This window comes from Nicotiana tomentosiformis, chromosome 2 (assembly GCF_000390325.3).
Source record: "Nicotiana tomentosiformis chromosome 2, ASM39032v3, whole genome shotgun sequence".
NCBI classification, from domain to species: Eukaryota; Viridiplantae; Streptophyta; class Magnoliopsida; order Solanales; family Solanaceae; genus Nicotiana; species Nicotiana tomentosiformis.
In genome coordinates, this window is record NC_090813.1 from 22385836 (window position 1) to 22408771 (window position 22936).

Here is a 22936-nt window from a genome sequence, read left to right on the forward strand (position 1 = left end):
TTTTCTGCAGCCTCAGGCGGAGTAGCAAATCCAAACAAAAGCAATGTCTACTTTGGTGGAGTTAGTTGTCAGGTCCAGAAACAAATCATGGAACTACTTGGTTACTCTAAAGGTGATCTACCCTTTAGATATCTGGGAGTTTCTCTAAGCACAAAGAGACTAACAACTGTTCAATGTGAACCATTGATCGACAAGATGCTAGGAAGAGTTTAGAACTGGACTACTAAGTACCTATCCTATGCAGGAAGAGTTATGCTAGTGAAAAGTGTCCTATTTGCTGTCCAAACCTTCTGGCTCAAGTTTCATCTTACCAAAGAAAATAATATAGTTCATTGAGGCTATATGTAGAATATTCTTGTGGACAAGGGTTGCTGAACCTAATAAAAAGCATTAATTGCCTGGGAAAAGCTTTGTGCACCTAAGGTAACAGGGGGCGTTAACTTCATTGATGTAGAAATGTGGAATAAATCAACAATATGTAAGCTCTTATGGAACATCTGCACAAAGAAGGAGAAACTATGGGCGATATGGGTACACGCATACTACATAAAAGGAAAAAATGTATGGGGCACAGAACCAAAGAATGCTTCCTGGATCATGCAAAAAAAGTTTTAAAGGCTTAGCACTACTTTGAGGCTGCTGGATACACTGAAAAAGATGTTTACCATGTGGAAAGATTCTCAATTAGACAAATCTATAAAGATATGCAAGGTGATTTCAGAAGGTGGCATGGAGAAAGCTAGTATGCAATAATCAGGAATTGCCAAAGTGGACTTTTATTACGAGACTAGCATTTCTTAATAGGCTATCTACAAAATTGGCAAAATGGGGTATCATTCCTGATCAACTATGCCCCTTACGTGACAAGGAGAATGAAACAGTGCAACATCTTTTCTTTGAATGTCCATAGACAAGAAACAGAAGAAACAAAATATCATCGTCGTCTACTTGTATTAAGGGATGCGGTGATTTTTTATTCCCCGTATAGCATACCCCTGAAATAGAAAGTACTACCTATTTAGCTCCGTTAAGGGATGCGATTATTAACTATTCAGCTTAATTTAGAATTTTCTAATGAGTTTTTAACTTATATATAACTTGCAGTGAAAAAAAGAATGTTTACACTATTACTTCACCTAAAAATAACTGCAAGAACAACCCATAATAAGTGAAACTAGCTACATGGAAAATAAGATAGGTAACCTACTACAACATGTTAAATTATATTTGAGCGCTTGAATCTTTCTCCCATTAGGAATTTCTAACGTTACTCTAGTACCCTAGACCATAAGTCTGCCCTATAATACATTACTAAGAATAGTTATGTATTTTGGAATCTATTTAATGCAACTTATAATCTGGTAATGAAAAGACTAAATTAGTTTGTTGTATCATGAGACAGTTTCATTAGATAGCAATCAGAGAAAATAAAGATTCAATTGCTAATATCTTGTATTGCTAACAGCTGAGGAAACTATACCATATGTATGCTGAAAACGCTTCGGAGAGAATAAATCTCTATCTCAAAGCCGTCCATAGTCGAGATGAGCAGATAGCTATAGAGCTAGTATCTCAAGCCAAGCCCATCTCTGAAACAGGATCCAAGATTCTTGAGAGTATCAAACTCTTGGAGGTAAGATTGTGGTTCGCAAAAAAGAGTTTAATTTCATAATGTTTTTACACAAAATGGTTAAGTTACATACAACTACTTATCACATACATGATCTATAACCCGGAAAATAAAGTAGATTATAACCTACTATAACAGTTGAAATACACCGATAGTGTAAACTGTTCACTACTATAAACCCTTCAAAATATAATATCTTGGTTGAGTGAATGTTAGCCCCTTCAGTGTTTGTTCAATTACATAAACACCCACTTTCATCTGAACAGGAGAGTTTACAGTAGGAGAAACCTTGGCTAAGATTCTTAAGTCCCTGCTTCACAGACCCAGGACATGGTTTGCATGATATAGAAAGTCCAATGAAGGGAATGGAAATGGCTTTAACTTCTTGTCCTTGTTTTCTAACTAGAATGATAGATGAAGAGCTGATAAGCGCCTCACATCGTGTGCTACAGTTGCTTGCTCTAAAACTGGAGCAAGCTAGGTGCTTTTTGCCATCCCATTCAATGGTAGCTCCAGAAACAGAAGAAGAGTTTGAGAGTATGTTTTCCAGCTTGTCCCCTGAGCCAATTTTCCCGACGAACCTAGATCAACCAGCACTTTTCTTCTTGTCTTGTATCAAAATGTGCATAAATCATTTAACCATGAGTAAACCTATAACTAAAGGATACAAAGATTTACAAGGAAGTAATGGAGCTAGCTCTAGACAAGTCTGCAACAATTGGATTACGGCCATGAGCAAAAGACTGGTATTCACATGCAAGTGTTCAATTTCTTTAGGTCTGGCTGTGCTACTTGGTCTGCTATTTAATAGAGAAAATAGATACTGGTCAGGCCTTACCTTAGCAATCAGCTTTGAAACAGGAAAACTAGCAATTTTTACAGTTGCAAATGCTCGAACACAAGGAACAGCTCTAGGATCAGTCTACGGGATACTAGGCTGCAGTGTTTTTCAAAATTTTGCAAAACTAAGGTTCATAGCCCTGATCCCTTGGATTATTTTTACCTCAATTCTGAGGCACAGTAAGATGTACTCTACAGCAGGAGGAGATGCAGCAGTCATTGGAGCATTACTAATTTTGGGCAGAATGGGTTATGGTCCCCCAAGTGAATTTGCCATCGCTAGACTCACCGAGGCCTTGATTGGATTATCATGTTTTGTTATCATCGAGCTTGTTTTTCAACCTACAAGAGTAGCTACTCTTGCAAAAAATCATCTTTATCTGTGTTTGGAAACACTAAAAGTTTGCACTAAACAAATTGTCCTGGATTCAGGGCAGAATGACTTTATAGAGAAGCAAAGGCATCTGAATTCTCAAGTAGAGGACTTGCGAAAGTTCATAGTAGATGCAGAGTTGGAACCTGGTTTCTGGTTTACGCCTTTTCCTGCTTCTTGCTACCAAAAGCTCCATAAATCTCTATCAAACGTCATGCACCTACTGTATTTCATGGCCAACAGTATAGAATCCCTCTCACAAACATTACATAGCCGTGATGATGATAGAAAGGATATTCAAGAACACATTAACAGGGACATAGAGATTATCAAGGAAGCTCTAAGCTCTTCAATGAGCTATATCGGGAAAACCATTTCAATCAGACTTTTAAGAGCTTCCCAAGATCAGCCAGAAGAGCAGATCTGTTATGACCTTGAGGAGGGAAAGTCACAATGTGAGTATACAACTTCTTCTATGAGTGATAAGGAACAGAAAACTTTAAGTTATTTTCTTGAACACTCAAAGGAGGTTGCTGATAAGACGACGTCCATTGAAGGCAATGAAGAGCTTACAAGAAAGACGGTTCTTTGTTGGTGTTCCATAGGATTTTGTATGAGATGTTTGATGAGCGAAGTAAAAGATATAGAGGAGGGTATGAAAGAATTGGTGAACTGGGAAGATCCATTAGGCAACCCTTTTCATTAACGAAATTTTGCAATAATATTCCCACATTATTTATCTATTTTTTATTTTGATAACCGAGAAATCCTCGAGACTAGTGACGGTTCAAAACTCGATAGATAATGGGTCCATTCCTCTACCCTTCTCCATAATATTCCAACAACATTAATATTAGTAACAGTAATTTTCTCAACCAAATCACAGCAGATACAAGAAAAAGACCTTAGTTCTGAAATCTTTGAGCCTAAAACTTATATTTTCCTCCCTATTTTCAATCTTCTCAAGCTAAACAAACTGATAAATCTGAACAAAGGAAGTACATCAGCCTAACTCTATATTGACTCAACTTTGAAAGTTATGCAGAAGAAAGCCACTTTTCTATATGTTTCCCCCTTAAATAAAAGACTTCTAGAATTCAAGTTTTCGGAAAGTAGAAGTAGACCCATAATTACTTTTGAACATCCTCAAACGAAAAAAGAAAAAAGTAGAGTTAAACAAACACTTCAGAAATATCTTATGAAAGCAATACAAAGAAGAACTTCGACCCCCTTTACGCAATTGATAAACTTTCATGTACGAAATATTGCATGATTAATCAATAGTCTTAGATAAATTATCTAAGCAACCTGCTTCCAAATACAACTCGATGTTCAGGAGAAAATGTTTTTGGCACATCAAAATTCATTCATCTAATATATAGAATAACTGAAAATTACTATCAGTGAAGGAGTAGATCTATGAACTTTCAATTGCCTTCATATTTTGGGTCCGCCATCACATAATGGTAAGCAATCACTAGCACAAATATAAAGATACCAAGAAAGTTGGCGAAGAAGCCCAGGTCCTGGTCGTCCATCATCTGTAACAATTCGTGCAAAAATTAACCAATATTTGAGACCTCAACTAGCATAAGATGACTCATATTCCACTTTATGTTCCTGAATACATGGACAATAATACTTTAAACATCAAAAAGAAACGAAAAAGAAAAAGAAAGAATGTATACACACCAGACAACAACACAGTCTACTCATGTCATACTGCATTTCTACTGATGCTTATACCGCACAACAGTAAAAACTGTGTTGCTACGTTTCTTTTCCTTTAGACTGCTGCTTTTGGCCTTAACGGCTTAGCCTTCTAAAGTTCTGAACCACTGCAAGCCTAGCATTCAAATTTATGAGTGCAGTCATGAATTCCAAATGCTACCTATTTAACGACTACGATGCAAGCAGTGACAGGTCTCAAAGTTTTATCTCAATGATAAGTCAACTAACACAAGATGACTCATGTTCCATTTTCTGTTCCTGAAAATACACGGGATAATAATAACTTAAACACCAGAAAGAAAAAGGAAAAGAATAAGCATGCATACAAATGATCTTTATATGACATAACCGTAAAAAAGTGTGTCGTTAAGTTTATTTATCCTTACACTACTCTTTTCGATCTTAGCATTCTAAAGAGTTCTCAGCCACTGCAAGCCTAGCACTCAAATCTGTAAGTGCAACCATGAATGTCAAAATGATACCTATTTAATGATTAAGATGCAAGCAGTGACAGGTCTCAACGTTTTTATCTCAATGACAAGTTCAAATATTTAGATCAGCTGGATTAGGTAAAATATAGATTCACTCAAAACACATTGCAAACTATGTCAAAATATAAAATTTCATAAAACCAGCGTTATAATGTCTGCAATAATGAAAGTAAACGGTAATATAGTTAACAAGAGAAGTTACATGATAAGAAATATACAAATGTACCAAATATCTGTATCTTGATATGTAGCATCACATATTTGTTTGACAAATATGTTACATAAAAAAAGAGAAAACTTTGACTCACTCAATTTCATGATTGGATGAAACTATGTTACTTATGTGCAGGCGATTCATAGCTCAATATTATAGTATAAGGGCATAATAGAGGAAGTAGCATATAGAATTGAAATAGGTTAGTAAGGATGAATTCTAGAATAGTGCATAGCAATATGAAGAGGCTGAACAAAGTGAAAGGAATGTTTTATACAGTGGTTGTGAACTAAGACTACTAAATGTTATAAGGGATTGAATATTGAGCTCTAAACACCAACATTTCCACGAGATGACAGTCAAAATGGATGTGTGATCTTAAAAAATTGGACAAGTTAAGAAACATCACACTAGATAAAGGCTACAGGAAGTTCACATGATAAGAACTGAGAGAAGGTCGCTTAAGCTTATTTGAACATGTTCTACGTACACCTTCAAATGCACCAGTCAATAGATGCAATCCATTGTGATTATAAGTGCTAAAAGGGAACGAGATACACCTAAAATCACACGACGGGAACTTGTCTCCAAAAGAGTACAATCTTTACGAATCAAAATTGGAGTTGGCTAAGAACACTCCTTCTCGATTTCGGAGTAACCATAAGGCATAAGCTTTTTATAACCCGTTCTAACATAACAGGTCAAACCACAGTAAACAGCAGATCAAGCAATTAATGGAGACAACAGTTTCCTATCAAAATTACGTAAATTTAAATAACACGAACTACTCCTTTGATCATCCACATCATACCAAAAAAAATGACATAGGCAACTAGAGAAAACATAAATAAAAGAACAACAAAACAAAGAAATCAGGTTCACTTATTAGCAAAATTATGGAGCAGATCGCCAAAAAAGAGATAGAATTAAGAAGAAAAGGCCCGAATTTATAATGAAGGAAAGGTGAAATTTTGAGAAACTTACACTGATAAGAAGCACCAAATTTCTTCAGAAGGCAATGGCGAAAATCTCCGATTCTCGTCCTTCGTGCTCCTCTGCTAAGTGGCTTTTACATGTAATGTGCGTGCTGGTAGGGTATAACGGCGTCGTTTTAGGAGTAATTTTCAAATGAGTCGGGAGAAAAAGGGTAGAAAATAAGTATAATGTGGCTGCTGGGATTCGAGCCCAGGTCTCCACGGCCACAACGTGGAATTCTTACCACTAAACTACAGCCACAAGACGTTCATTTCAATTTGAATAATTTTATATGTATCTGTAACAGTAAGAAATAGTCTCCACCCTGTAACCAAAAGTCTCCAATTCAAGCTCTAAGGATGCAAAAGCTCCTGATAGGGAGTGATTTCCATTTTAACTGGTTTCACATAACGCGATTTTGGATTAGTCGAGGCAGTCGATTATACCATAAAATTATACTAAAAAGGAATACAAGGTACCAAATATATAATACATCATAATATATAGAAGAATTAACCCGAATTGCAGCTCACCTAATCTCTTAAACTAAAAATAGTTGATTAATATTTAATAATTAATAAATGCATAATTCATGAATAATAAATGTACAACTATGTATAAATAATGTATAATCTATGTATACTTGCTAGAAAAAGTAAAATTATATGTCTTTCCGACACTTGTATAATCTATTTTTCGCTGATTCTCTAAGTTCTATCAATTATATTAGTCATGAAACGTGAATATGATTCTATATCATATTCTTCTTTTGCTTGTTTTTTCCCCATATTTCAGCAAGCCCGTTTACGTTGTTATACTTTTTAAGCATTGCTTAATCTTATGGAAGGTAAGAAGCATGTTAGATGAAAGAAATTCAAAAATTTCCGAAATTCCATACCAAATTGTATAGACATGTTCAATGACAAAATTTAGAAAGAGCAGAAAAACAAACGTTGATCAGCAAGTTATTAGTTACTAAATAGCATGCAAAAATTTTCTTGAGAAACACTTGTTCAAGATAAACCACTTCTAAGAAGAAAACTTTCCCTTATCCAACTCTTGATTTACCTTAATATCTAACGAAAATCAACCGAATGTGTACTACTTTGATTTTGGTTTCATTTCGTTTTTAAACTTGTATCCATTTCTTCCTTTTCTAGTGTTCTTTTTGGCTCTAAACCATTTGTGCATTTTCCCTGCTTTTTTGTTTGTTATATTTTGTGATGACCCAAAAGGTCATCTTATGTTTTAGAACTCGATTATGCGCTCTTAAGCCTTAAAAATCTTATTTTTACCTTTTTCGATTTGCGTGCGCAGTCCGGGCGTGTTTCCAAAAAACCTTTATGTTGAAAATTGATGAAAATAAGAATTTTTGCCTTAAAAGTTGATTTTAGTTGATTTCGGTCAATATTTTTGGTAAACAGGTCCGGATCCGTATTTTGACGGTCCCGGTGGGCCCGTATCGAATTATGGGACTTGGGCGTATGCACAAAATCGAATTCGGAGGTCCCTAACTCGAGTTATGAATTTTTGATAAAAATTAAAAGTTTGAAAATTATTTGTTTTAAGAATTGGTTAATATTTGGCATTTTTGATACCAGGTCCGTATTTTGGTTCCGGAGTCCGGTATAGGTCCAATATAATAGTTGTGACTTATCTGTAAAATTTAGTGAGAAACGGAGTTGGTTTGACGTGATTCGGACGTCCGGTTGAAAAAATAGAAATTTTAAAGTGTTCTTGAGAATTTTATTTGATTTGGTGCTAAATTCGTAGTTTTAGGTGTTATTTTGGCGATTTGATCACGCGAGCAAGTTCGTATGATGTTTTTAGACTTGTGTGCATGTGTTGGTTTGGAGCCCCGAAGGCTCGGTGAGTTTCGGATAGGCTACGGGATGTTTTGGACTTAAAAAAATCTCGTATTTTGCTACAACAGGTGTTCAGGTATGTCCTTCTTCGCGTTCGCGAAGGCTCTCTCGTGAACGCGAAGGGTAAGCTGGTCGGGCTGGAATTTTTTTTTCGCGAACGCGAAGCGATGAGGACGTTACCCTCCGCGAACGTGTAGTGTTAGGCACTGAGGGGGTCAGTCTTTCCTTCATCGCGAACGCGAAAAATGTCTCGCGAACGCGAAGGCTTGGCAGCCTATACTCTTCGCGAATGCGACAGTGTTCTCGCGAACGCGACAGTGTTCTCGCGAACGCGATGAACACTGTCGCCCAGCATTTAAAACATAATCCAACACGGGATTAAGCCATTTTTCCAACTTTTCACAAAGCAAACGGGCTAGAGGCAATTTTCAAGAGTTATTTTCTTCCCAAAAGTGTTGGTAAGTGATTCTAAACCATTTTCTTTCAATTACCTATTACATTTCATGAATTTTTAACCTAAAATCTAGAGTTTTCATGGTAGAATTAGGGGTTAGGGTAGAAACTAGGGATTTCGAAAATTTGGGGATTTAGACCTCAATTTGAGGTCGGATTCCAAAATCAATTATATATTCGGGCTCGGGGGTGAAGGGGTAAATGGATTTTGGTCCGAACCTCGGGTTTTGACCAAGCGGGCCCGGGGTCATTTTTTTGACTTTTGGAGAAATTTTTGGGAAATTTAATTTATGCAATATAATTGATTCCTTTAGCAATATTTGATATTATTGAGTCATTTTTGAATAGATACAAGTGGTTTGGTGGTGAATTCTAGAGGAAAAGCTGTGATTGAGACTTAAGTGGTCTTCAGAGCAAGGTAGGTGTTGTGTCTAACCCTGACTTGAGGGAATTAGGAACCCCAGACTATTTGTTATGTGAAATTCATGTGAGCGGCGTATATGTGAGGTGACGAATACTTATGCGCCGCTAATTTACCTGTTTTCCCTGTTTCTCATATTTTTCTTGTATTGTCTTTTTCCTATGGCTAATTGCGATGTGTTTATACTAGTGTTGTTAAATTGATCGTTCTTATCATGTTTACAAATTTTCTGGTGATAATTGAGAAATTATTTCAAAGTTGAGATTGATATTTGTGGAACCAAATGTTGAAATAAGGCTTGTACTTGTTATTCTATCTCCATGTTGTTATTTATGTATTGCATTATGGTAAGGGGGAGTGTTAATGCACGAAGGGTGATGCCGTGCCATATTGTGAGTGTTAATGCACGAAGGGTGATGTCGTTCCATATTATGAGTGTTAATGCACGAAGGGTGATGTCGTGCCATGATATGAGAGTTAATGCACGAAGGGTGATGTCGTGCCGTTTCTATTAATTTTTATGGTGAGGTTGAGAGTAAAAGCACGAAGGGTGATGTCGTGCATTTTTCCTTTACTGTATTCGTTTTCCTGTTGATTCATAATATACTGGTTGTTCCAGTTATCATTCTGTTATAGTTCTTTATCTCGTATTTCCCCCCAGCATATTTTCCCCTCCCGATATCTCCTGTCTAATTCTTTATTACTGTTATTTGTGTATACATTGTTAAACTGTACAAGTTGATTTGTAGGTGCCTTGCCTTAGTCTCGTCACTACTTCGTCGAGGTTAGGCTCGACACTTACCAGTACATAGGGTCGGTTGTACTGATACTGCACTTTCTGTGCAGATTTTGATACCGACTCGGGTTGATTGAGATTTTAGTTGTTGGGCCCGCTATCCGAAGACTCAAGGTAGATCTGTCGGCGTTCACAGACCTTGAAGTCCTCGTCTATCATTTCTGTTTTACTGTTTCTTTCATTCAAACAGTTGTATTTCTCTCAGACTATTACTTGTAGTAAATTCTAAAATGCTCGTGAATTGTGACTTCAGATCCGGGTGATAGTAATTAAGGCAGTTTTTATATTATTCTGCACTTATTATATTTCATCTTAGCTAATTATTGTTATTGACTGAATGGAAATAAGGATTTGGTTTAATGATTCTCTAACGTTGGCTTGCCTAGCAAGTGAAATGTTAGGCGCCATCACGGTCCCGACGGTGGGAATTCCGGATCGTGACACATTTATATGACAAACTCTTCTTATACAGCTTTGCTAGTTCAATAATTGAGTTAATAAACTTTGCAAAGAATAAGATTTGTCTAGGAAATCTTGGGAGTAAATGTTAATGTGATTAACTATTTGTTAAACTTGACAAAATTCCGATAAGATCTTTAAATCCCTTTATTACTTATGAAATCCGATAACAAACAATCATACCTTATTTATCCTATATTCCTATGTACCAAATGCTCGAGCTTAAGACAGTCTATAATTCTAATAATAAGGTAGAGACGTATAGTGGATCATCAAAGGTGTCGTGGTGTAGTTGGTTATCACGTCAGTCTAACACACTGAAGGTCTCCGGTTCGAGTCCGGGCGACGCCACTCTTTTTCTTCCCTCATCCATTCATTTTTCTAAAATTATCTTTCAAACAAGAAAAAACTCTATAGACAATATGCACGCCTACATTTTGTCAATTACGAAGTCTGAATCAACACCAAACAGCTCAACGTTTTAATTGGATCTTAATAATCGAAACCAGAAGCTTCCTAGATGTTGGCCACGTTTTGCTATCAATTCTCCCTTTTGAAGTATTTGAGTGAGTTCTTCATTTAATTTTGTGAAATATGCAATATATTCTCACTTCGACTTGTTTTTTTCTTCAAAAAAAGTACCACGCTGATGCCTTCTCTACATATGTAGAAGTGAATAATTGGAGAATCAAACTCTTAATTCCTGATTCTAGTCAATAAATAGGGGTCCCTTTTCTTCTCCATTTTTAATGTCACACTACTAAAGAAAAGGCTCGAGAAGATTTAAGTGGCAAATGGAAAATGAGGGGGTACCAAAAGTCACAGGCACAAACTCCTTTGATTTCAAATAAGGACTAGAACAATTTACTTGCTTTACTTTCTGGTTCAACACAAAGAAATAGTATGCTATTAAAGACAATCTCCAATTGACAGAACCAGAATGCAGAAATAATAATACAACTATGGTCATTACAAATCCAAAAGTAACTAAAAAAATTAACCTCAAAAACAATCATCTTCGTGACAGTCTCTTATGTTTCCTGCATTTCCTATTTTCTTTTACATGACAGGCAATTAACAAACCCCTTTTATAATGACATACATATACTATTTTCTTCACAAACCCTTCCAACAGTTAATCTGGATGACATCTATTTGGAAGGGAAAAGAATTACTAGAAGTGACATCTGCTACTCTTAGAGGAAACCTCCATCGGTCCATTTGGACTCTGATTTTCCACCATGACCAACATGTTTATTATTGGATGCACTTTGGAAATTATCATATCCATCATCCTTACCATCGTCCCAACCAGCCCAGCCATCGTCATTACTGGATGTCGCCCCTTTGGTAGAAGTTTGTTTCCTGTTGTCTTTACTATCCCAATCATCCCAGGACCCAGAGCTGACAGAACTGGAATGCCTACCAGATGATTGCGCTCCTCCAGAAGAATTCCATCCTTTAGACTCCTTACTGAATTCCTGATAATAGCCGTTTTGTCCATTTTCGTTTCGTTGCCAGCTATTGTCCTTCCCGTTCGGACCCCCCTCGGCATATTCCTCAACCTTCTGTGAAGCTAAAGCCAAGACTCCCTTCATGATACCCCAGCCCTTTTGTCCAATTTCGGTTGTTTTCGTCGCGACAACATTGACTGTTTCATTCACCTTGTTATCATAACCACCCTCTTTCACCTGTAAGAGTAGGATTACACAAGCATTATACTTGACATTCAAATTCCCTGATTACCAGACACTACAATACAGACTATATGACAAAAAAGAACACTGGAAGAACTACACGACTACGCAGTACAAAAGAAAGAGAGTATCGCTCGATTAAAATATAGACAATCAGTAAACAAAACATTGTGCATTTGATAGAAATTCTCATCCCTATGAAGCATTGGGTAATCACTATGGACTCTTAAGTGATTGGATCAAATACAAAAATAACCTGGAACTTCAGCAGAAGACAACCCCACCCAACTCAGTTAAATATTATAAAATAATAGAAAACTATATATTTCATTGCAACCTTTTCTCCTATGATTGCTAAGTTCTATAAACACTAGGTTATAAATTTCAGTTTCTAATAATACAATTCAATTGTACTATCTTCTTTCTCATTTCAAGATAAAGGGTAAGAGACTGATTATTTGGACTTCTATACTAGGCAACTCCCAAGACGAGAATTTCTTCATTTTTGGCAGGAGTTCCAAGAAGGATACAGTACAAGAATCAGAATCCTAAACGCATATCACATGGAGAAACATTTTTGAAGTTTTACCATTAACGTCTATAACAAGAGGAGAGGAACCTATCCCAAAAGAAGAAGAAAAACAAGAGAGGTGGAGAAAGACTCGTAATAACGTGGAGGAAAGGTTTGGCTATGATATAGTGCAAGAAGAGTTGCTTCATATCTGTGCTTCCCCTAAGTTCCATTATAGTGAAAGACTATCTCAAATCCGATTTTTCCTAGTGGCATCCCCCAGGAAGGATGCCTCTTAGCTAAACTAAACTAAACTTGCTAGGCTAAGCATTTCCAAGACTCTCATCTTATTCAAGAGATTCAAAATATAATATATTTGTCCATTAATAATCTAAGATACCAAGACATCTTGTAATTTGTATGGTCTTAGTGTGGGTCGAGAGGTTAAAAATAAGAAAAATCTTAAGTGATTTCAAATAGGCATTAACCCAAAATTTCATAGACTTACAAGTAAGGCTTAAACTTATACATTTTAAAGGTCCTCCATGAAGTTTCAAAGTCAGGAAAGTTCGTAAAACCAAAGTAAAACAGCATGAGCATGTTTCACTCAACTTATCTTGTCTGGTTTCATATTTCAGATAGGACCTAAAGAAATAAATGGCTCCAAGTCCAAAACTTATGTGCAAACCTTGGAATTTGATGCTCCAAAGCTTGAAACAAATGACAAAGAAGGATTAATTCCTCCTAAGCCAAAATTACCTAGAGCTCTCAAGAGTGGTTTTTCCCGTTTTTCCTCAAGAACCCTCCTTAGCTTATTTAAGTAGTTCTTCTTAAAAAGACATTCAGGTACTCATTCAAGGACTGAATATACCAAAAAGAATTCAAGATAAGTATAAAGGAGGGAGTCTGATAAAAATATTTCTAGTTCATAAAGTGAAAAACTTGTCAGCGCTCATGCCATGAATTGTAGCCGCTTTCAACATAGCAACTAACAGAATTATATCTTATGGTCTTCAAAAAAGTTGTAGATATATGTCTAAGCTTTTTGTAGCTTTTTGAATCAGTTCAACCGGAGGTCTACAAAGTGTGGTTGTCAAACTACTAAAAGACTATTCAGTCAAAAACTGGATCAGACCTATATTTCTTTCATGTCTTAATTTCACTAGAGTGTGTTTGGACACCACTATGCAATTACTAGGTGGTGTACTTACTACCCTAGTAATTAGACAAGTAATTACACATCATAATGTAATTACAATATAATTTTCGCCATCATATTTGGTTGTAGAAGTAGTAATTATATAGTTAGGGTATATTTCAGTTAAGTAGTATTAAACTATTAATTATCATGAAAATTAAAAAGTTAGCTAAGATTTTATTGAAAATGAAATCCAAAAAAGAAATTGAAAAATGACATTGTGAATATAATTACTAGCAATTCTCAAATCATCGATGCATGACCTCTAAATGACTATCAAATTACTTACAAAAATTATGGATTTTATGGTGTTAAGGAAATTAAATATTCCCTTCACTAAAAAATGCATCTAAACATATCCTACACACAGAGGCGGACCCAGGATTTGAGCACGACGAGGGCACCACTGTATGCTAATCACTAGCGATAAAATTCGGCGTGCAACTCTTTGAAAACTTAACGATTATGATAACTTATCATCCAAGTATTATTAAAAAAAAAGTTCTAAAGAAAAAAAAGGAACCGAACAAATATATATATATATATATATATATATATATATATATATAGAGAGAGAGAGAGAGAGAGAGAGGGGGAGAGAGGGAGAGAGAAAGAGAAATTTCTTCGCAAAATGGGTGCTATGGGAAGAAAAGGAATAAAATTAATTAAGTTGACTATTGTGTATTAGTACTAAACTATAAATAAATTCAAAAAAAGAAGATAAAAGTAAAAAATAAAGCAATTTGCTATTAAATATAAATTACATTGTATTCAAAGAACTAAAATATTAATTAAGTTGACTATTATATATTAGTACTAAATTATAATTGAATTAAAAAAAAAGAGAGATAAAAGTAAAAGATAAAGCAATTTGCTATTAAATATAAATTACATTGTACTCAAAGAATAAAAATAGAAAGGAGGAGGAAAAAGTTGAACGTGGGTTTCGAACTTGCGTCACCAGCAAAGTTGGGAATTTAAGTGCTCAAAGCAACCAGTTCTGCCATCTGCCTCTTTGTTTATGGGGGCACACTTAAAATATTTAAGGGGTCCCATATATATATATATATATATATAAATATATATATATATATATATATATATATATATATATATATATATATATATAGGCTTTTTGCCGAGGCTAACGGGGTCACGTGACCACTCAACCCTTAACGTAGGTCCGCCTCTGCCTACACAGATTCTAGAAAACTAAGGTAATGATTGATCGAGTGTTTCACTTGATATAACAAACCTCAAAGAAACATACCAATAAACTCAGAGGACTCAAAAAATAAAAGAGAGAGAGAGAGAGATTAAAAGAACTAACAGAACTTATTTAACAATATTAAAAGTAGTATAGGTTATGTTTAGTAAACGGTGAAGAAAAGTGGAACTTATTATAGCTCATAAACAAGTGAACTTAGCACCTACTGGCCAGCTTCAAATTGGCAAACCAAAAAATTATTCGCAAACACAGCTATGACATATAACCTCAAGAAACCCCTCGAACACAATTTCAACACCAGCAATTCACTCAACTTCATCACTTAAAACTTGAAAGTGTTGTCTACACTAGCACCAAGAGATAAATGAATTTATTAAAATTTACTAGCAACTAGTGTTAGTTCCGTTAAACAGAACAAAATTCAATCTTTAATTTGTCCTTAAAACTTGATTGATTGCGACTAAAAGATACAACTATAACCTGATTCTGCACTGTGCGTGTTTACACAAGAGCAGTGCCATCTCTAATCTGACGCACACATCAAGCGTCATGCCTTGCAGATGGATTTCTACATATACTAACTTTATGAGCATTAGCATGTGAACAAAAGTAATCCTCAACCTAAAAAAACAAATTAATAGAAAAGAAAGTGAACGGAAAATCAAATAGTTTCTACATACAAGACATAGATGCCCCATTTTCCATCTTGAGAAAACTTTTAGGCACCAAATTTCCTGATTTTAATCTTTCAATACCTTTATTTGTCAGAGCTCTTTGAAAACCTCATTTGTCTTCTGCCTCACACTTTCAGAATATTTATCACTACATGTACTTGGGGAAAAAGAGATGCAGTGATTAACTATGACGACACCTCCACAAAATCAGAAGATTAATGGACTTTCAATTTAGTATAAAAGTCAACTCAAAGTACCTTCGAACCCAACTCCTGTGCCGCTGAGGCTGCGATCATAGATAACCTACAGAATCCCTGCACACATCAAGCAGCAAAAGCTCATCAGCTATACGTAAATGAGTTTAACTCCTATATAGTGAGTGTCATTTTTCACAGTTACGGTTCATCATTTATAACAAATGATAGATCATAATTGCCTATATTAAGCATAATGTGAAATCGAACAAGATCCGTAACATGCTACATCAGGTGAAACTACACTTATACTGCAAATTTATACCTGAGTAACAGCTGAAAGAACATCGCCTTGCGAATTATTATTATAATTATTATTCCTAGGAGCAGGACTTGATCCAAATCCAACGTACTTCCCTCCTTGAGATGGCGGAACACCATCCGGCCGGGACTCATTCTCAGTCATTTTCCTAGCAAAAAAATTATCCTTATTCGCAGCAGAAGCCTCATACTGGTCCCGCGTAAAATCATTTGTAGACCTCGACCTAGCAGGCCCACCACCACTACCTCCACCACTCCTAAAATCACTCACTGTCTGATTTCTCCTCATACTATTACTATTATTCCCGCCATTAATTCCTCCGTCATCAAAACTATCCCAATTATCCCAACCAGAATTAGAATTACCACCGTAATTTCCATTTCTACTGCCACTCAACGGAGGTTTGGGCTTACTGCTGCTATTGTTACCGTGTGTAGGACCCTCCTTAACAACAGGTGGGTCCTGCCAGGGTTTACCCTCAGCTAAGGATTGAATCCTATCACGGTAAACAGAAGCAGCTTTGGTATTGTATTTGGTAACAATATCAGTTTCTTTTCGGATTCCATATTGGGCCATGAATTTGTTTAAATTACCATTACCGCCTAGCTCCATTTTTTTGAGCTGGATCTCGGACCATGAGTCCATTGTAACGGATCGGACAAATGAGATATGGACACCTAGGCCACGGTGTTTGCCGGAACATTCCAAACACATGAAAACGCCATAGGAAACAGATGCCCATTGGGGATTCTTCTGAGAGCAATCGACGCAGATTTTGTTACCGGGCTGGGCTTGGAGATCACGGAGACGACGTGATGCCGCCATTTTTGTATCAGTTCGGACGACCCGGATCCGATTTGGGAATGGTTCAGATATCGGATCTGTGTGAGAGATCGGAAAATGAAAATTTGAGATAAAAGAGAAAGATCGAGTGATCAGATCATGGGTGAAGGGGGAGGATGAAGAAAAGCTGTTAAAACAGAAGGATGGCCGACAAAGGCAGAAAAAGAATGAGGTGGAAAACCTCTGGTTTACAAATAAGACTGAATTGTCATTTGACAGAGAAAAAAAAAGAAATATTTATTATTTTTGTTCTACATACTACTACTACTTTTTTTCTTAAACCAGCTTTAGTGTATATACAAAATAATAAATTGGTGCATATATTGAAACAGTAGCTGAATTTTAGTATCTTTCAAAGATGATAAATTTAGTTGAATTAGTTATATAATATTTAACTATAAATATTTTATTATAGTTATGAGATATAAATACATTATGTTGTTGTATCTCGCTTAATATCTCTTTAGAATACAAGTAATATAAATTTGGATTATCAATTGACTAATGACACTAATAGCTTGTTTGGCCAAACTTCTAAAATCAACTTATTTTGAAAGATATTTTTCGTAAAAATAATTTTTTAAGAAGTATTTTTGGTGAGAAGCAACTTGTATTTAGTTAATTAATTTGAAAAGCCATTTTGAGCAATAATTAGTATTTGGCTAAACTTTTAAAAAGTGTTTTAAGTGTATTTTCTAAAAAATATTTTTTGAAAAAAATACTTTTAGAGAGAAGCTATTTCTTTCTGCTTCTCAAAAAATTCTTCTGCTCCTACTCAAAAATATTTTTTTCCTTCTAAAAGCTTAGCCAAACACCTTAACTAAAAATACTTTTGCTATAAAAAAAAAAGGCCAAACATGCTATGAGTATTTATATTACATCAGAATTTGTATAATGGTTATTTCATCAAAATATTATAAAATTTAATTACTGAATATAAATATTTATCTAATTGTTTATCATGTAGTGCGCTTCTACATTCCCAAATATATATTTCTTGAAATTCCAATCTATTAAATAATGCATTTTTCGTAAAACTATTGTCACTGAATTATCCCGGTCTTGAGGAAGTTGTTCTTTAAAAAAAAAATTCTAGATTTTATCCAATCATATTATAAATAGTTATTATTTTTCTTAATATGTTAAAAGCTTGAAACACTAAATAATAATTGGCAGAATACATAGACGACACCTTAAACTTAGGCAATATTTTTTACTTGAACACTTGGAAATAATAATAGTACCTATTGAAGACTTGAAGTGAATGCAAATTGTGTCAATTAGACACAAATTGCTGACATGGCATAATGTATGTAACACCCCATTGTTGAGGCGCGTGAGAGGCATTATCTTCTGTTTTTCCAATTATTTCTCCTATCTCCTTCTTCACCCTTTCTATTTCCACCATAGTCGCTGCTTACCACTGTGAAACCACCTCTACCTTTTAAATTCAATTTCAGTGACCAAAACATTTACAGACAACAGTAAAAAATTTTAATTAAAAATCACTTAAACATTCAATAGAAAGAGGGCACCACAAAATTACATTCATCTTCCTCTATTATTCTCCGTCCCAACTCCTGCCATACTCTACCGCATCGCCACAACGGCACCACCGCGAACCCCAAGCCCAAATCCGTCCGCTCTTTTACTTCCATCACTTTTAAGTCTCACCTTTTACCTGCACTGCCATAGATTTTGCTCACAAAAATCATCACGCAGTCTCAAATAACCCGCCACCACATAAAAAAGATCCATCAGTTCAACCCAAAACATCGGTATTATTAGATTAAAAAAATAGCACGAAGAAGGAGATGGGTTCTCTCTGAAAATTTGAGCTTTGATTTTTCTTTTTTCTTTTTCTTTTCTATGAGGTCCTGATGGTGAACAATTCTCTTTACAAAATATTGATGAATTCAAACAATCTCTTTTTTATGCGTGAATTTGTATTACTGGTATACTCAGGTTTCTAATCAATGTGGTCAATGGAAAATGCACAGAAAAGTATAGAGGTTACTGGCAAATGGGGGAAGAATGAGTTTAAGAGAGAAGAAGGGATCTGATTTTCCCTCAACATTTTTCTTTGCTTTTCTCATTGTTTCATTTTTCCATATTTTTTACGTGTTCTCTTCTCATTGGTCTGACGTGCCAATGTCACGATCAAGTGATTTACACGCATTTTGTTTGTTTGGAGCTGCAAAATTTGTGTCTAATTGACACAATTTATGTTCACTTCAAGTGTTCAATAGGTATTATCCATAGTTTAGGTGTTCAAGTAAAAAATATTGCCTAGTTTAAGGGGTTGCCTATGTATTCTCCCATAATAATTTAAAGTTTTGAAAAGGAGATCTAATGCATTCCTAATGAAGCTTTAAAATTAATGGTAACTTTTTGACAATTGATTTATCATCAAGATTCTAAAACAAATTATGTAGAAAAATGAAGCTATGCTATTTTTTATAATAAAAGAGATTAAAAGTTTAAAAACTTGCTCGACATAAAAAAAAAATACATGGTATATATTAGAGAATTTCATATTTAAAGATTGATTTTTCTAATTTAGAGGAAGGTTCAGTAAACAATATGTATTATGACTATAGACTATACATTTTCATGAAGAATAATAAATAAATCTGATTTAATTTGTCAAGATTATAAAATAAATTTTTTATGTAGTAAATAAATTAAAGCTACTTTTTATAACATAAGAAATTAAAAGCATAAAAACATGTTCTGATTTTTTTTGTCGGGTTGAGTCTTGTTCTTAATTTTTTCTTTAATATTTATAAGTCTATTTTTTACATGGTAATGAAAAAGAAAATTGTAACCTAGGTATATAGAATCCGTTCTTTCCAACTCTGTATAAAAACTAAAAGAGGAACAATATAATATTTATTTAGACAACAAAAGCAATTTTCTTAACTTAAAAAGGTATGGTGGTTGGTAAATAGAATATGGTTAATTGGTTATATGGAATTAGTAAACAAAATATGGTTACTTGGATGTAGTTTGGTTGGACAATTAAATCAACGGGTAATTGTTGTTTTTAAATTCTTATATATTAGAAATTCTTACCTAATTCAAAAAAGGAAAGATATTTAATAGTTAAAATTTTATTGATTTAAAGGTTCTAAATCTTAGGGAGATAATTAAATAACTATTTTGTCTATTATGAACTCTATTTTTAAAAGGGTTAAAAAGGCGAACGATATTTCGTTAAGGGCCTTCGTACTTTTAATATAGTATAGATAGATTGTTTGGATGTATTATAACTTATATAATTAATAAATTAGTTGAATTTTAGTATTCTTACATTTTTTTACTAATTATTTTAAAATTTTAAGCTTAGATACATAACTTATAGAAATTAAATTGAAACTTATTTTCGCATGCACTATCACTAAAACTTGGGATTGAACAGCTTAAAAGGGGGCTTCGAGTAAAATGATTGCAAGGTAAAACGATCTGCTAAAGGCTCTTCAAGAGAACTTATATGAGAAGGAAAAAGATTTACCAGTCGCATGGAACAAATACAAGCGATTCAATGACAATTTATTTGGTAACGAACGTGAAAAGATAGTTCGTAATTCAAAGAATTTCAAAAATAAAATTTGTCGCAAATGCTAAGAGGAACATGTATGTGAAAAGAGTATTCAAATGTAACAATCGTTTTGATATGTACAAGCGATATGTCGGAATAGTTTGATTTAAGATTTGCATTAAACATGAATAGTATAAGTAGATTATATGTTGATGATGGGAATTATACAGCCCTAATATGCATTGGTTGTCTGGTTCAAGCGAAAAAAAAAAAAATTACTACTGGATCAACATATATAGTATAGCTATTTGAATGTCCTACATAAATTGTAAAATATGTATGACTAGATAATTGATATCCTTAAGCAAAGACTCTGATTATTGCAACGTTGGACGCATAACAAATTCATTATCAATGTGCGATCAATCTTATGGTATATATTAATTCATCCTATTAATATCAATTTCCATAGGTGTAGTACACCAAATGACCAAACATATGACTATAGTTTATCGGGTACAAAACTACAAATAATCTACAGCTATTAAATCCATCTTCGTCATACTAAAACATCATCTTTTAAATAATAATGGTCAATATCATCACTGCTAAGTATACGTAAATTTTATGTTATAAACAAAATTTATTGCTATCTATTCAAAAATCGTCACGCGAAGCGCGAGGTAGCAATTGTATAATATGTTGGGATTGAAGTGCGGTGAATGGGAAATAGAGGGAAGAAAGCGAAGGGTATAGTAAGTGAACTCAATTTTTCTTTGTAAAAAGTAAGTATCCCTCATTGATGATGGAAGGAGAGAATGTGCTTATATTGAGAAAGCACTTCCCTTGGTGTTAAATGGGTTGAAAAGAAAGTAAGCCTTGCGTCGTCATCGTCGCTCGGCTCAGCTTCGGCTTCGGATTTGGTCAACGATTGATTGATTAATCTTTGTGGACAAAATTTCTTTCAATTATTTAATTAATTAACGAAAATTCAACTCGGAATAACCCAGGACCCGCGACGCGGCCCGATCTATTTCTTTCCCGGATTATTTTAAATCCTTTTCTCGGAATATTTCAAATGGAAAATGTTCCCACCTGTTCCAACAACCATGGCTATTTCTGAAAGGTTGCAAACTTTTCAAAACAGTGCCTGAAAATGGCTATAAATATGCCTTGCTCCCAGAATCTTTCCTTACGAATTTTCTTAGCTTCTTCTCCTTCTTCTGCACAATTAAAATTCCAGTGTGGTTTACAGCCTTCAAGTGGTTCGATGTTTCACCAACGCTTTTGGTACCAACACTCTGGTGAGTTAAATTGTTCTCTCCTGGGAGGATAATATTCCAGCACCTCGGGTACTTGAGGGGAATAATTTTCTTAAGAAAATATTGTGCATTCAGTGAGCTCGATTTTATTCCGAAATATATTTACTGATTCTGGTTTGTGACAATCTCTAGTTTCTGTCTAATTTTCTATTTTATTTGTTTCTGTTTTATATTACAGAAATTTACTGTTTCGTAATATTACTAATAGAAATTAATTTTTTATATTGTAATATGTATTCTATTTTTGGAGATTAAAACTTGTGTGGTTTTCTACTCTTTCTAAATTTTTCTATTTCTGATTTGAAGATATAAAAACTTCATCGAAGTATTAAAATTCAGAAACGATTTGAAGAACATAAAAACCTCATCGTTTTCTTGTGAAACAATATATAAAAACTTCAGTTTTTATTTATTAAATGTATTGTTTATCATTAATTACAAAACTATTTATTGTTCTATTTTTTACTATTAATTGAACTCTTCTATTGTTGACAGTATTAATAAAATTTCAGCTTCTTCTTATTTATTGGAGTAAAATGATTTATGGCATATTCGCTTAGAACATGTCAATTACAAAACATTGCGAAAGTTAATTAATTTAGAAGTATTGCCTAAATTCGAGTGTAATAAATCAAAATGTCAAATATGTGTTGAATCTAAGTTTGTAAAACATCCTTATAAATTTGTTGAAAGGAATTCAAATCCTTTAGACTTAATTCATACTGACATTTTTGATATGAAGTCAACACCATCTCGAGGTGGGAAAAAGTATTTTATAACTTTTATTGAAAATTGTACTTGATATTGTTATGTTTATTTGCTTAATGGTAATGATGAAGCAATTGAAGCATTTAAGCAATACAAGAATGAAATGGAGAATCAATTAAATAAAAAGATCAAAATGATTAGAAGTTATAGAGGGTGAGAATACGAATCTCCGTTTGCAGAAATATGTTCGGAATATGGAACTATCCATCAAACTACTGCCCCTTACATATCTCAATCCAATGGAATTCCGAAAAGAAAAAATCGGACATTAAAGAAAATAATAAATTCTTTATTAATAAGTCCTGGCTTATTGTAGAGTTTATGGGGGGGGGGGGGGAGGGGAAGCTATCCTTACAGCAAACCGAATACTCAACAGAGTACCCCATAACA

The 22936-nt window shown here is 34.3% G+C and overlaps 3 protein-coding genes and 2 non-coding genes across 7 annotated transcripts; 2 read left to right on the plus strand and 3 right to left on the minus strand.

Annotated features, from left to right (window-relative positions):
- Positions 1–1428: 1428 nt before the first annotated feature.
- LOC104112869 (uncharacterized) lies at positions 1429–3549 on the plus strand. Its single transcript, XM_033660447.2, has 3 exons — positions 1429–1633; positions 1897–1907; positions 2037–3549. Exons 1-3 carry the CDS (start codon positions 1484–1486, stop codon positions 3547–3549), a joined length of 1674 nt encoding a protein of 557 aa, XP_033516338.2. The 5' UTR covers positions 1429–1483.
- A 504-nt stretch (positions 3550–4053) lies between these two features.
- Positions 4054–6339, minus strand: LOC104112867 (dolichyl-diphosphooligosaccharide--protein glycosyltransferase subunit 4A). Of its 3 annotated transcripts, none has more exons than XM_018776610.3 (2): positions 6264–6339; positions 4054–4463 (listed from the first exon to the last, which is right to left on the minus strand). In XM_018776610.3, the coding sequence occupies exon 2, from the start codon at positions 4382–4384 to the stop codon at positions 4271–4273; it is 114 nt and encodes a 37-aa protein (XP_018632126.1). In that variant the 5' UTR covers positions 4385–4463; positions 6264–6339; the 3' UTR covers positions 4054–4270. The 3 variants fall into 3 exon arrangements, with proteins under 3 accessions (XP_018632126.1, XP_070051178.1, XP_009621200.1); XM_070195077.1 differs by having other exon boundaries at positions 4054–4384; positions 6264–6275; XM_009622905.4 differs by lacking the exon at positions 6264–6339 and adding an exon at positions 4536–4673 and having other exon boundaries at positions 4054–4384.
- A 104-nt stretch (positions 6340–6443) lies between these two features.
- Positions 6444–6515, minus strand: TRNAH-GUG (transfer RNA histidin (anticodon GUG)). Its single transcript has one exon. It is a non-coding gene; the product is annotated as a tRNA-His (tRNA).
- Positions 6516–10525: 4010 nt separating this feature from the next.
- Positions 10526–10599, plus strand: TRNAV-AAC (transfer RNA valine (anticodon AAC)). Its single transcript has one exon. It is a non-coding gene; the product is annotated as a tRNA-Val (tRNA).
- Positions 10600–11174: 575 nt separating this feature from the next.
- Positions 11175–17096, minus strand: LOC104112866 (probable ADP-ribosylation factor GTPase-activating protein AGD6). The gene is made up of 3 exons (XM_009622904.4): positions 16076–17096; positions 15814–15870; positions 11175–11939 (listed from the first exon to the last, which is right to left on the minus strand). Exons 1-3 carry the CDS (start codon positions 16895–16897, stop codon positions 11445–11447), a joined length of 1374 nt encoding a protein of 457 aa, XP_009621199.1. The 5' UTR covers positions 16898–17096; the 3' UTR covers positions 11175–11444.
- Between the last annotated feature and the right edge of the window lie 5840 nt (positions 17097–22936).